General features: G+C 39.4%; 1 protein-coding gene across 6 annotated transcripts in view; it reads left to right on the top strand.

Moving 5' to 3' along the window:
* CCDC171 (coiled-coil domain containing 171) overlaps positions 1 to 14,453 on the top strand; it is a 153,562-nt gene that overhangs the window by 110,643 nt on the left and 28,466 nt on the right. For all 6 annotated transcript variants that reach the window (XM_071424959.1, XM_071424955.1, XM_071424957.1 and 3 more), the window contains one exon: positions 975 to 1,106. In XM_071424959.1, the coding sequence (XP_071281060.1) occupies positions 975 to 1,106 (132 nt within the window). The remainder of the gene's footprint in view (positions 1 to 974; positions 1,107 to 14,453) is intronic.

The raw sequence follows: 14,453 nt of genomic DNA, 5'->3' as shown, positions 1-14,453 counted from the left end.
ATTTTGTATTAAATACAATAAAAAATGGGTGTGTGGCATCATATGGCGTGTGAGCATAAGTGGTGTGGCTGTGGAAGGCGCGCGTTAAATCCCCGCGGCGACCTGTCCGCGCTGGCAGACGGACGCACGGACATGTTGCGACGGGCAGGGCAGCGCGTCGCTCCCTTCCCGGAGCGCTCCGGCATTCCCGCCGCGCCGCGCCGGGCCCGAGGACAAAAGCGCGGGCGGCGCTGCCGCGCGCGGCCGGCAGGTGGCACTGCGACACCAACGGCGCACGGGTCGCCGGCCGGGCGCGCGCGGCCAGGGGCGGCCTGCCCTTTGTGCCGAGCCGGGAAACCGCGCCAAAGCCATGGAGCCCGCGTAGGGCCCCGAGTGCCTCCCGTACCCAGTCCGCAAAACGCAGCGGCTCTTTCTTCCTCCCATTCCCCCCCCCCCCCCCCCCCCTATTAATTGGAATGCTACAGGTTAGTTCGTTTTGCTTTATTTAATTTTGACTTTTGACTGAGTTGTTTCCAAATGAACCTTATTCTGGAGGACTGATACCAGAGTAGACAGAACTCACATGCCAGCTTCTCATTGATGTGATCACATGAACTTTTTAATTTCACAGCTCATATTTGCTTAAGTTAGAAGTACAATTACAGTACAACAGTACAATTACTGTTTCTTTTCCTACGAGGTTTTTGCAGGCGACAGATCTGTGAAATGTATACGCCAGCTGGGCTACAGAGCCCTTGGTGTCTTTTCTTCTCATTTCAGACCAGGGGAAGATGCTTTTTCTTCTTAACATTCTCTCCCAGCACTCTGAATTAGAGATTTATTTGCAACGAAAAATCAATTAGTCCTAAATTTATTCATGGATTTCAGGTCCAGCGATCAATGCAAGTCCACTCAGTGGGCTCAAGGGGACCCAGTTCATCCCAGTTAATGTGTCTGAAGGGGAATTACCATTGATGCTGTTTTTTTCCCTTTAGGTCAGAGATCAGGCCTTGCTGCTGTGTACTGCAGCAGCCACGAATGACTTCACCCTGGAGCTACCCAAACTGCACCTGGAGACCTTTTCAGAGGAAGGGCTGAAGGGCAGGCCAGAGGCTGCAGCATTTCAGGTTAGAGTCTAAAATAATCCTGTTTCTTGTTTTCATTTTTGCAACTGAGAACAAGAAGCTAGACTGCTCTGAATGTGTGGAGAAGAAAATGCTTCAAAACTAATGTAGTCAACAGTTGAAAGAGAAATAATTTTCATATATACTGTTGGATGTGGTATTTCAGAGATGATGTGAACATTTTATTTGGCTGGTATAATATTAAATAACTGACAGGGATATGACCATGGAAAACCACAAATTCTATATTTGAAAATTAATATCACTCTATCCCACCCCTCTTTCTCTGCTTAATTTATTAAGATAAGTAGAAATTAAAAACCAGAGAGGGGAGGCAAGGTTTTATGCTGCTACTTGGTCATCATCAGATTTTTTCATATTTCAGTTTTAGAATTAACAGTGATCTTTAGCACTCATAATTTAGTAGAAACTTCTATTTGGAATACTTTAGTACAGGAAATATTTTGTTTATATAGGTTTAAATATTTATGTGTTTCAAAATACTAATTTTATTAGGAGGAAACTGGGAAAAAGAAGAGAAATTAACTAAAAATGTACACATCTTCAGATGTAAAAGTGGATTCTGGGCAATGCCTCCTTTGTGTTTCTAAGTTTGTTATGTCTTCTCTACAAACTATGCCTTAGTCTTTATAGCTGTGCAGAATACATTATCGTTAAAAGCAGAATATTTCGTTTTCCCAGTGAGAGAACAAAAGGCAGAGTGAGTACATATTTCTTTCATTGTGCTCTTCTATCTGAATCAGAGAGAGTAAAGGTAATCAAGTAAAGTGCAAGGATATTAGGAAATTAAAATATTGCATAATGTGTATACTTTTCTGTAGTAACCTATTTAAATTTTTTGTAGATTTTCAGTTCTAGATGCAGTATATAATTTCAGGAACAGCATCACAAAACCAAACATTCAAGAAGGGCTAAACTGGAAATTTTTCACTGTTGCCTTTTTGCATGCATTTCTTTCAATACAAAAAATATTTAAATTATGTGTGTATTACCATGTTTCCATAATAAAGTAGTAATATGTAACTGCATGAGATTCCTGTGCACCTTAGAAAGCATAGCTGTACGTCTCTGGCAGAGGGTGGGTTGCAAATGCTTCCCCATACAGTGATGATCACTTTTAAAGCTGCACAAAAAGCTCTACAGGTGCATCTTTACTCTAAGAAGCTGTCACAGAAATCACCAGCTTTTAAATACCACTCTTCTAATTTAGAAGACTGTTTGGTGATACCTGCTTCTTTTTTTTTTTTTTATCTCATCCCAACTTCCATACTTTTTTGACCTTCCAGTGATTGCAGAAGCATTTCCAAGATAGTCTATTCTGTTGTTATTTCTAAGAATAGAAACAGAAGTATAAAAAGTTGCATTTCACATTTGAACAGAGTACTTGTGGTATAGCTAACCCATAGTAATGCATGTGCTGCACGAGTACTGCAGTTATGTAAACCTACTTTTTGTTTACCTGACAGCTTCAGTTACACTTGGTTACTCTGTGCATACACAAACAGCTCCAATCGTTCAGTTTGTATCACTGTGAGGTTCCTTTCCTCCTTCCCTTTCTCCTTTTCCCTTTTGCTTCTCTTCCTCTTCTCTCCCTATCTCTAGTTACATAGTGCTTTTTTGATAACTTTCTAAGCACACTGTAAAGATTTTCTTATGAAATTTTCCTTTTATAGCTGGGAGTCAGCTAATTGATGTTAATTCCATGCAAAACTACACTAAGAGCAATCCTGTAATTTTGAATGAGGTATACTGTGAGAAATCACTTTATGGACACTTCTCTTTAGAACCAGTGGAATTGTTTGCCTGCATGTTCTCTAGAACTGCCATAGTTAATCTGTGGTAAGTAGGACTCAGTTAAAGGCCTTATTATCTACAAGTGTTAGACATCAGGAGTTTTTTCCCAAGTTTAAATTTATTGGTATTTGATAGTATATTTTTTAAATTGCATGAAAAATTAAGATATTAAATTTGAGAGTGTGATGGGGATGAAGCACTGGCTATTGGAACTGTTGTGTACTGACAGAACATGACATTGTCCTATTTTTATTATTCATGCATCCAGTTTGTAGTAGGTGGCTGAGATCAATAATTAATTATATATCCATTGGTCTGAATGTATCACTTCTTCATTGTATGGAAGTGGCATGTATCTTTTAAAAAATTGTACCCTCTAGTTTCAGCCTTAAGGTAATGAAATCAAATATTTGTAGACACCATTCTGTATATCTTCTCCAAAGCCTGCACTTCATGGAATGGCTGCTAAATTGCAAAGTTATGTAGTAGGTTGAAATGTTAAGTTATTCAACAAGCATATCCTTGCACTAAGCATCTTCTAAAGTCCCATGCAAGTAGTGAAAGTATGACTTAATTTGTAGGCATTTGTTAAATTCTTGAGGACTGCAGAAGAATTACTATAGTAGTTTGAAAATGTCACTTCAGTTGGATAAAAAATGAAAAAAGTGTAATATCTCTAAGATTAAAATATGATTGCTATAGCTTTGAGAAAGTCTCACCTGATATTTAATTGCTGGGAAGAATGTTATGTCACAAAATTGTGCCATTTAAGTTTGAAAGTGGAAAATTATCTATTGTTTTCAAGCACCTGTAACACAGTGAACCCAGTATTTAAGGTGTGCTGTTCTGGCCATGCCCAGATGTTCCTACTGGAGAGAAAAAGTGGAACCATATGTGACGCCTCCTCTGAATACAGGATATGGGGTTCAACAGGCAACTAAAATGACATGGTATTGCTAATTCTAGTAGTCATGCTTGGCAGATGACTATTTAAATGAACCAGTAGAGGTTATCTGCTTTTTATAAAATACAAAATTCAATTGCGTTACATCTTTAGAATGAGGATAAAGTTACTTAATAATCGTAACACTCTTCTTTTTTTGGCTCACAGAAGAAGTGGGCATTCAGAAAACTAATTCTGAATTGTCTCAACTACTTTTACATCGAAAATGTAATTGATACTAATGCCAAGCATTATTACCTAAAGGCAATTCATAAATCCCCCAGATAAATCCAATGAGATTTAAATGTTTATGTATAAATAATTAAGTTTAGGTTTCTTCTGTTTGGAGAGGTAGACACACAAGGGTAGAAACTGGTACAAAAGAAACTTCCTGAAGCAAATTTAGGTACTTCAGACACATATGTTAATGTTGTGTTTTAAAGGAATTATAGTTGATTTCTGCTAAAATGACTTCTAAATATTTATCAGCATGATCCAACCTATCTGAAGACATGATTTCAGATACTAGTTGAACACAGAAAAGAAATGGGAAAAGGATCTGGGAGTGCTGGTTTGACAGTGGCTTCATACAAGCCAGCAGTGCCCAGGTGGCCAAGATGGCCAGTGGCATCCTGGCCTGGATCAGCAACAGTGTGGCCAGCAAGGCCAGGGCAGAGATTGTCCCCCTGTACTCAGCACTGGTGGAGGCCACACCTCAAGCGCTATGTCCAGTTCTGGGCGCCTCCCTCACTCACTACAGGACAGACATTGAGAGGCGGGAGTATGTCCAGAGAATGGCAACAGAGCTGGAGAAGGGGCTGGAGCACAAGTCCTGTGAGGAGTGACTGAAGGAGCTGGTGTTGTGTAGCTTGGGAGAAAGGAGGCTCAGGGGATACCTGTCCTGATTTAAAGGACAGGTGTCTGTCAAGGTGGGAGCCTCCCTTTGAATGGAAAATATAACCCCATTCCCTGGACCTTTCAGGCAAAGATATAGGATAAGCAATAACAGTTCTATATTACTGTATGTGTATGTGTATAACAAGACAAACCAGCAGCAGCAGCTGTGGCACTGACACCAAGCAGGGCCCAAACCCGGTCCCAGCCCTCTCTGGGCCGCAGGCGCCTTCCCCGCTGGTGCAGTTCCGCTCGCAACCAGCGGGGGCGCTGCTGGCTCCCGGCGGGCAGGGCGGGTGCGGTGACTCCCCGCGGCTGCAGGGGGCGCTGTGGGGCGAGCCCGGCCGCTTCCCTCGTGTGGGCAATGGCGGGCAGGCCAGCGGAACGGGGCTTCCTTTACAAACCCCCAGTGGCAGCCAAGCCCAGTGCTCCTCTGGATGGCAAAATGGACTGCAGCAGGACCCTCGGAGCAGCCAGCTGGAACAGCAGAGGCGGCTAGTGGCCACACCTAGGGTGGCCACCAAAGACTCCAAAACAAAGACTCCAGAGCTGTGGCAGGAGCTGCAGAAGCCCTGGCGAACATGGGATGTCAGGTTAAGGTGCAGCAAAAAACCCGAAGCAGTGGCAGAAAACAGCAGGGCTGGGCAGCATCAGAAAACAGCAGGGCTGGGAAGGGGCAGGCAGGCAGGTTGCTGTAGGCAGCTGCTACAAGCCTCCAGGAAAGTCTCCCTCCAGGAAAGGATTGCGTGTTGGGGTTCCCTTCCCAATGAGGTTGGGTGTTGGAAAGCCTCAGTTCAACAGCTGCTCTTGCAAGTGGACACTCACCCATGAAGAGGAGATGTAGTGAAACACAAAAGGTCTGCAGAGGCAGCGAATCCTCTGGCCTAACAGCCCGGCACAGAAATTGTACGCTCAGGAGGGAGAGAGTGGGAGCAAGGCACAGGCCCAGCCTCTCACTCCCAGCCAAAATCTCGTGGTCTCTCTGCACTTCCCAAGAGAAAGCCCCTCAGCCAAGAGGGAGCAGCAAACTGCACCCTTCCCTCTCCTCTTCCTCCCAGCCACATCCTTTCTCTCTTAACTATTCTCATACATGCCTTAGCATCTCTTAGGCAACAAATGGGAGAAAATTTCATGAGAGAAATAAAAAAAACCAAAAAGTCCTAACCTCCAGCAACTCATTGCTCTCCAAAGCTACCTGAAAGGAGGTTATAGTCGGGTTGTAGTCAGTCTCTTCTCCCAGGCAACTAGCAACAGGACAAGAGGATGTAGGCTCCAACTGTGTCTGTGGAGTTTCATTTTGGACATCAGAAAGGTGGTAAGGCATGGAATGGACTTACCCAGGAATATGGTGGAATCACCATCTTTGGAAGTGTTCAAAGAACAGCTGGATGTGGTCTTGGTGCTATGGTTTGTTGGTGCGTTGGTATTCAGTCAAGGGTAGATGATCTTGGAGGCCTTTTCCAGCAATAACAATTCTGTGATTCTCTCCTCCAGGTGTGTTTGAGATGGTTAAGTTTTCACTTTGTCTTGCCTCTGTTTTTGTCTCTCTCTGCCACCTGCTCTCTGCTGCCTGTCCGTGTGTCCTCTCTGCACACTCCCCACTGCACGTATGCCCTCCTGGCTATGCACTTGCTGCTGTGTGCACACTGACCACATGCACCCACTCTTGCTTTCCCTCTCCCTGCATGCCTGCTCTCTCTGCACTGCAGATTCTGGAGCTTTCTTTCAGTCAGTCTCTGTGTGCTACACTGCCTGGGTCTCGCTCTTTCTTCTGCTTCCTGTGCTTCTTTCCCACTCTATCTTGCTTGCTCTGAATCAGTCTTTCTGTCCCTCCTGTCCCTTTGCCTCTCCCTTCCACCTGTCCCATCTTGCTCCCTCTATTTTCAGCATGTATCCATCCGTTCATGCAGGTTTAGGAAGTCAACATGGGATTTATATGTACTTCTTTGCCATTCTTAGGTGTTTTGAGGTCATTTAAAATAAAAAGTGCAGTAATAAAATAAAGGCTTATAGTTTTAGAAGTAATATAGTCAAGTACTGACATATATTCAGTGTTAGCATTAATCATTATAAATTTACAAAGTAGGTTTTTTCCATTTATGCATTCATGCATGATTTAGTCATGCATTATATAATTGTGCTGTAGGTCCACTTTTTTTAATTAATTGGACAAACATAAATGTAGTTTTAGGAGCTTCCTAATTTGTATTTATTTTCACTTGTTTATTAATTTTAGATTTATGCTTGATAGATTAGATGGTGAAAGATATGCATAATTCTGCTGATAATTTTCCTCAAAATAATAAACACTTTCTCATTTCTGTGTTCACTTGTCAATAAAAAAGTTCTTACCAAATTGAGGAAGCAAGTGATTTCAAAGGTAACATTATAATTCTGTCATCAGATCTTATCCTGTGCATTGGGCTTGTCTTTCAAACATAAATCAATTCTGGTAAGAGGACTTAATGAGATTAATTAATCGTAGAGCAGCTGCTTAAAAACAGTATTACTAGTATTTTAAATCTTGTACTTCTGTTTTAAAAGTTTTTTTCTTTTATTAACATGGCTGTTAAAAAGAAAATTATCTTAATACTTCAGAAAGAAGAAATAGTTTCTAGAGTCTTAAAGATGCATCATGCACACTCCTGTAGTGTTTTATTTTTACTTACATTTATTACTTTTATTTTTACACTGTTTCACCAGAGAAGGAACTACCAATTGAATTATAGAGGCCAGAATGCTGCCTTCTATGGTATCAGATCACTGTTTCTTGTCAAGTAAAACTGGGTCTTCATTGTCCAGGAGTTTAGCAGCTGCTATCAGCTGGGCTGCCCTCCCATCTCCAAAAGGACTAATTTTTTCTTCTGCTCTCCAAAAGGACTACTTTCATATCTAATGTCAAAATGTGGTGCTTCTGGACTGACCACAAGCTTGTCTAAAATATACTGTTTAAAGAGAAAAGTGATTCTTTATTACGCTATTGCTACTTTACACTTTCATTTTGAGTTGAAATACTCATAAATAAGTAAATGTTTCAAAAGCATTAGAGTGGGGCAACACTTCTTGCAAACCTAACCTATTAATGTCATCAATCTAGCAATATAAAGTTGGTGTAGGACTTTAGCAATGATTGACATCCAAGTAAAGTCTGAATAACCAGACTGAAGAGACGTAAAGTGGAGAACTCTAATCTTCATGAAAGAGTTCAGCTGCTATTTGGGGTCATGTCTCCAGATATGTTGTACCATGCTGCTAAATATTTGGAAGCCATTTTACCATAATTCTGTATAATTACTTTAAAACATAATATTAATGTATATTAGGAAAATATTGTTTAATATGTTAAAAAATGAGATAGCTTTTAACTGCCAGTGATGTTGGAAATTTTCCTTCTATAATTTGAATTTCACACTGTTTCTCCTTTCCACCACTTAACTGCTCAACTTCCTTTCCTCTTCACAGCATTTCTGTTAGCAGTCTTTTTTTCCTCTCCCATACAGGCCCTTTCTCCTTCCCTTTTTTCTCTGCTCCTTATGATCAGCCTCTTTCCCTCACTTTTTCAGGCCTCCTAGCACTTCTTTATTTCTTCAGTTGCCTTTCTTCATCCTACTAAATTAGGACAGATTATATGAAGAACCTTCTCAGAGGGTGTTGTAGTTAGCTGGAACACTCTTGCACTCCAGCCCTGCTAAGTCTTGGCCTTAGGGACCATAAATATCAAAGTCAGTGCAATCACCATTTAATCAATTCCTGAAAACTCTCTTTGTGCCTGTGACACTACTAACTCTCGTCCAGCCCCTTTTGTAAGCACTATCAGTTTTGTAAAAACTTTGCAGCTAAGATGATGATTTTCATGATTATCTTGAATGCCAAAGTTAGTACATAATCATTTAGCCTTTCAGTAACCTTTCTCAATGGAAGGTTTACTTTTTTGGCCTTATCAAGCAATCATGTAATCAAGCAATCATGTTGTCTTTGTCAACTTAGACTTTTTCATATATTTATATCTGTTGCATGTCTTAGGAATTACCTGTGCTAATATGCAAGAAAGCTCTTTAAGAACTGTGTAAAATACAATCTTAATTAACTAAGTTTATTTATTTAGTTTTGCTTCTTCTTGTAATCCTGGTTTTTTTTTTTCACCTGGCTACCAGGTTGCTGCATGTTTTAGCAGGAGGCATCTTTCCTGTTTACTACTCACTGTCCTTTCAGGAGAAAAATTACTCTAGAGTCATGGTGATCCCAATATGTATCCAAAGCTGCCTCAGTCAATAAGAGCAGACTCCTAATAGCTGTAATTGAAAAATAAAGCATTGTTTTATCACAGGTGGTATCAAATATAGTTCTCATAATACCTTGTTAGGCAGATATTTTTACTTCAGAAATCCCGTCTTGCAGAACTGCATGCGTTTTTCTGTGCACAGCATCTTCAGAAAAGGAGTAGTTTTCACAGATAGCAACAGTAGAAATTTGACTAATTTTTAGAGAGTGTGTGCTGTGTACCATTGTGATGCAGACAAGTCCATTAAGAAGCATAGATATTTAATTGTTGGTAATCATGTGGGTTACAAATTAAATTCATGAAGTGAAGACCATGAATGATTGGAATTGTCTGGAGTCTTACATTTTTTGTGCTCGGTCTTTTAATTTCAAAAACTAAAAAATGCTTAGCAAGTGAGCCTAAACAATAGAACTTAATAAGACAATAGACCATATTACACAAATGTTTAAGTAGCAGAAATAGAATCAGACTATTTTCTATTCTTATATTAAAAAAAACCTTCTTGCTGAAATGCTGAGACTTTTGTTTAGTCTTTTTTTTTTGCTTAACTACTTAGTAGTCCATTATTATAAAAGGTCTCCTTGTTATTCTTATCAATTGCTTATAGAGGAAGAAGAAATTATTAAATATTGCACAATATTAGTACAATAATTTTGTAATAGAATCACGGGAGACATTGCTGCCCAGATACTGTATTTTGGTGGACCTTGTAGTTAAAGACCTGGGAGAGGAAGGGTTATCTACAACTTGAGTGAGTTTATTATGGCTTAGTGATTTGCTGATTGATTTCATTTGCTGTCAGTTAAGGCTCTCTTAATGTCAAGCTTTCTTTGCATAATGCCTTGAAATAAAGACTCATGAAGATTTTTCAGATTGATGCTGCTTATATAAACTGACCCTGATTTGCCCTTCTGCATGACAATATAAGTGACAGCAGTTAGACAAAAATATAGTAGTGAATATGCAACTTAAGGATTATACAGTAAATCTTTCAGAATATAAAACTAGGCATAAAAAACAGGCTGTTCTCTTATTTCCACATTTATCATGTATTGGAGAAGTAGACTGGGGTAGTATCCCAAATGCTATACAACTGAGGTAAAATTTGAAGACGGTAAATTTTGAAAGGATTGAAAGTTAAACTGTTTTGTTTTACCAGATCCTAACAATTGGTCACTAATTAATTTTGGTGGGGTGTTTTGTTGAGAATTTTGTTGTTTTGTTCTTAGTGGTTTTTTGGGTTTTTTTTTGGTAGAAAGGGTTGTATAAATTTTGGCTTATAAATCCACATATGTTAATACCTGCAAATTTTATTTTTTACATTGTTATTTTGCAGTAATCATAGCAAGTTATTTTGAAGCTGTTGTCTTGATTTTTCATTTACTGAACTGATTGCTTGTCTAGTGACATGTGTTGGTAGTATCCTAAGATCACAAACTCCAACATTATATTGGACTGTGAAAAGCACAAAGTCTTGGATTTGTAACATCTATGCTATAGGTGGCCAGGACTAATGTGTTTTAAGTAGGGCACTCAATACTTCTCCACTGCAGTACCCAATTTCATTATACGATTTTAGAACTCTCCCTTCATTATGGTCTCGTCTCTCATCTTTGAACTCTCCTGTTAAATGAAAAAGATGGTAAGAAATTAGGGGGTGAGGAGAGAAGGGAGACAGCTGGAGAGTACTCTAATTAATGTAAATAAGATGAATGTGTAACTGTTGTGTAAACCTGAATAATAAGGATACACAGACTGCATGTTGGCAAGTAAATCATGTAAAGGATTGGATCTTCTATGGCTTTTAAGAAGATAATATCCATGGAATGACAAAAATTTGTTTATCCTCCTGGAACTTTGATAGAACTTGAGATTCCTCTGGATTGCTTCAACATCAGGATCTTTTTTGGTAAAAGAGCAGTTCTAAACTAAAGATCGGGAGAGAAGAATAATCCCTACCACCTGTGTGGACAAACTTATGATGTACATTTAATGCCTGAAGACTATTTTAGTTCTGATTTCTCTCTGTTAAGTGGCAGATTGTTTGTTCTTTTCCACTACCAGCACCCATTGGTGGATCCCCCTCTTTCTCTTCATCTTAATTGAAAAATACTAAAGGGAGAGACCTGCCATTGCCACAGTGTTTAGTGCTAGAGTTTCCATCCATCCAGTTTTCCAATCTCAGATATTTTTGTTTTATGGTTGATATTGTGCAAGCGAAAATTTACAAGTTGAAGTTTATATTCTCAAGCTTTTACAAATGCTTGCAAAGACCACAGGACTGGATTTTGAGCAAAGATTCCCCTACATGTCAAAATGTGATGTTTGCCTGGACCTTGGAAAAGGTCACTGTCCTAGATGCTCAATTTTTTCTGTCTTATTCCACATGAAACTTGCCACAAATTTTACTCGTTTGGGATATAGACTGTGGGATTGAATAAATCTTTTATGCCTAGAGGGTAAATAGAATAGCAGTAAGCTGGTTGTCCTTGCTTAGAAACAGATTTGGCAGGGAAAAGGACAAAAAAAATAAGAGTATAAGAAGCAGTGCTAAAATGTCTCCAGAAGTTTTCCCAGGCTTCACCATTGTAATTGACAGATGTTCTGAAAATAGTAGAAATCATCTATAGTTTCTGGAGTTTGTAAGTTAAGGAAGTGATTTCTCTGTTACCAACATTCATAGGCACAGTTACTCATAAATTACCTAACTGCAAGTAGTGGCCCAACTTTGAAAAATGGATAAAGGAAATAGTGGTGAACTAACGTCAGAAGTAGTTTGAAAAATGCTACTCTCTCGGGTCTTTTTAAGTTAGGATGGCCTAAGTTAATTTAGGCCTTTCAGTTAAGATCCATGGATAAGAGCCTTCTGCTTTTGTTTATCCACCATTAAGGTCGCCACTCAAGTACATGATACTGTGATGCCAGTCATTACCAAATTCAGTAGAAAGATTAGAAAGGGCCTTCTCAATCTCATTACAAAACCCCATGATATGAGATGCTTTACTTCTGATTCTATTACTGGAGGATACTTTATGCTTTCTAGGCAGACTTACCTCAACATTGCCTATCCTCCTTAGTTTTCTCCTTTCATAGTTGCTATAAGCATCCAGTTTTATAAATAGAATTCAGAAAGTCACTTTATCTCTTATGCTTTTAAGGAGTTGGATCTAGTCGTTGACTCTTGGCCAGACCAGGGAAATGGCCTTACTTGCCAGTCTCCCAACCTAATAATCCAAATCACATTCTGCAGTCTTATCATAAGTTCCCACTTACTGAAAAGGCACTTGGTGCATTTGCTGAAGACAAAGCAGAAAGTCATGTCTTCCAAAACAAGAGCTCTACCATCAGAAAAGTTAGTGTCTTCTTCTCTTTTGTTAAGGAAACTTCCCAGTCTGGCCATTCATGAGACTCTGGCAGTGACATTCCCAGAGACATCAGAGACTTTAACTGTTGGGAGTGAAGCCCCTTTACAGTGGGTGGCTCCAGTGAGCTGACAGGTGCCCTGCTTGACTCCTCACACAGCCCAACCTCACATGCACTCAGACCAGTGTCCTCACAGGTCCCAGGTGTCCCATAGCAGTGTCTCAGATGTCTCAGTCCATAAAGCCATTTATTCACAGTGCAGTAACACAGAAACAGCTCAAGCTGGTCCCTCTGAGCAAGACCTCCAGCAAAGGAGCCCCAGATCTTTTACATCCTCAGTCTCCCCGCATGTAGGTCTTGCTCTTCATCCTGAGTTTCAGCTTCTGTCCCCACTCTCTGTTTCCATCCACCTAGATGGTGCCACCAATCTTCATCTCCTTTGTTATCCCAAAGGTAGGCAATTCCCAGCTCCTGATGTGTCTGTCACCATCCATTCACCTGGCTGCTGTCATCCATATTCATACTCCTTGTTATCCTGAAATTTGGCAGCTCACAGGCTCCCACCCAGAGCTCAGATTACATCTCAATCTGTGGCTTGCCTGTCCAGCTACCTGGACCAGATGTATCACTCAGCTCTTTCAACCAAAGTTGTTGTTGTTCTAAGTGAAAGGCATTCTTACTTAGATTCTTGACCTCAGAGGCCAGACTTCAGTATAGGGGAGTCTCATTCATCCACCTATTTTTTGCTTGTGTTGGTTGGGATATATACCTTTCTGAGCTGAGCTAATCTCTCATATGACAAATACCAAAAAGACAGACAAACACAATCACTTTCTCCCAACAAGAGTTTTCTTCAGCTGTAAACCCATTATTGTAGAACTAAATATTCAGAGATGATAGGGATAATTTTATTTGATCTTCCTCAGATTATGGTGGTTAAAAGCAAACTTTGTGAAAAAATATTTTATTTACATAATACCTTTAAGGATAGCAAATTTTCAAGTTCAGTGATGATGTCCCTTCTGTCAGACATTTACTTTGGAAAGAGGGTTGCTAATGTTTGTGCTCATCGTGAGATTTGGTATTAGGTATACTGTGTTTAAATTTCCTCCTCATATTTTGGAACAAAAGCTGTTGTCAATGAAATTTCTAATAAAACATTTTCATAGCATAAATTAAGTCTCGAAAGCAAGTGGACTACTTCTTTTTCCTGTACTGCCATCATGAATTTGTGTAATTAATTGGAAGCCAAAGTGAAAAAATTAATTTGCGATCCAACCAAACAGGTATACTTCAGAATTCCTTGCAAAACTACAAAATATCACTTTATGTAGGATTAAATACTTATGTTGAATTAAAATGCAGTGCTACCATGAGCATTATGCATTCTTCAGAAAAACAGAAGAAATGAAGCAAGTGTTTCACATAACTTTGCACAGTTTTCTAGCCCCTAGGCTCTTTAGACTTGGGCATTCACCTAAAATCTGGTACAGGGATTAGGACTCAGTAGTGGGTATTAATGTGTGAGCCATACAATCACAGTTGTTATATTGACTAAACCTGCTGGAAGAGACCTTGGTCTCTCCTAGTAAATGGCAACTAGATCATATACTATGCTCAGCTTTTAGTGTGGAAAATAAAAAGTGGGTGCATTTCCCCTTTCTATCCATATGTAAAATATTTAATTCACTTTGAAAATGTTTTAATATACAGTTTTAAGGCTGCTTCTTGTGGCCAGAAGGGAATAATCTATAGTACTTCATAGCTCTAGCCAAAATATTTAAGGAAATATCTATATGAGCTCAGATTTTTTTCTCTTGGAGTCAGCAACAGGCTTTTTCTACAGCAGTTAAAACTAAGTCAGTATTTTTTTCACAAACATATTTCTTTCCTAAAAGTAATTGAAATTGTCTTAGTTAAGAGAGCACTATTTAAAACCAATGAAAAATAATATTTTAATTTTCAGTAAACTACTATGTTAGCAAATAGTTGAATTAGTTACTTATGATGGACAGATTGTGGGCAGCATTTCAAAGAGCAGAAGAGTTTTTCA

The sequence above is a fragment of the Agelaius tricolor genome, unplaced genomic scaffold, assembly GCF_023055355.1.
Source record: "Agelaius tricolor isolate 1412-34295 unplaced genomic scaffold, bAgeTri1.0.p SCAF_4, whole genome shotgun sequence".
Classification (NCBI taxonomy): domain Eukaryota; kingdom Metazoa; phylum Chordata; class Aves; order Passeriformes; family Icteridae; genus Agelaius; species Agelaius tricolor.
The sequence above is the reverse complement of the archived record's forward strand: the minus strand, read 5'-3'. Positions and strand labels throughout refer to the sequence as shown.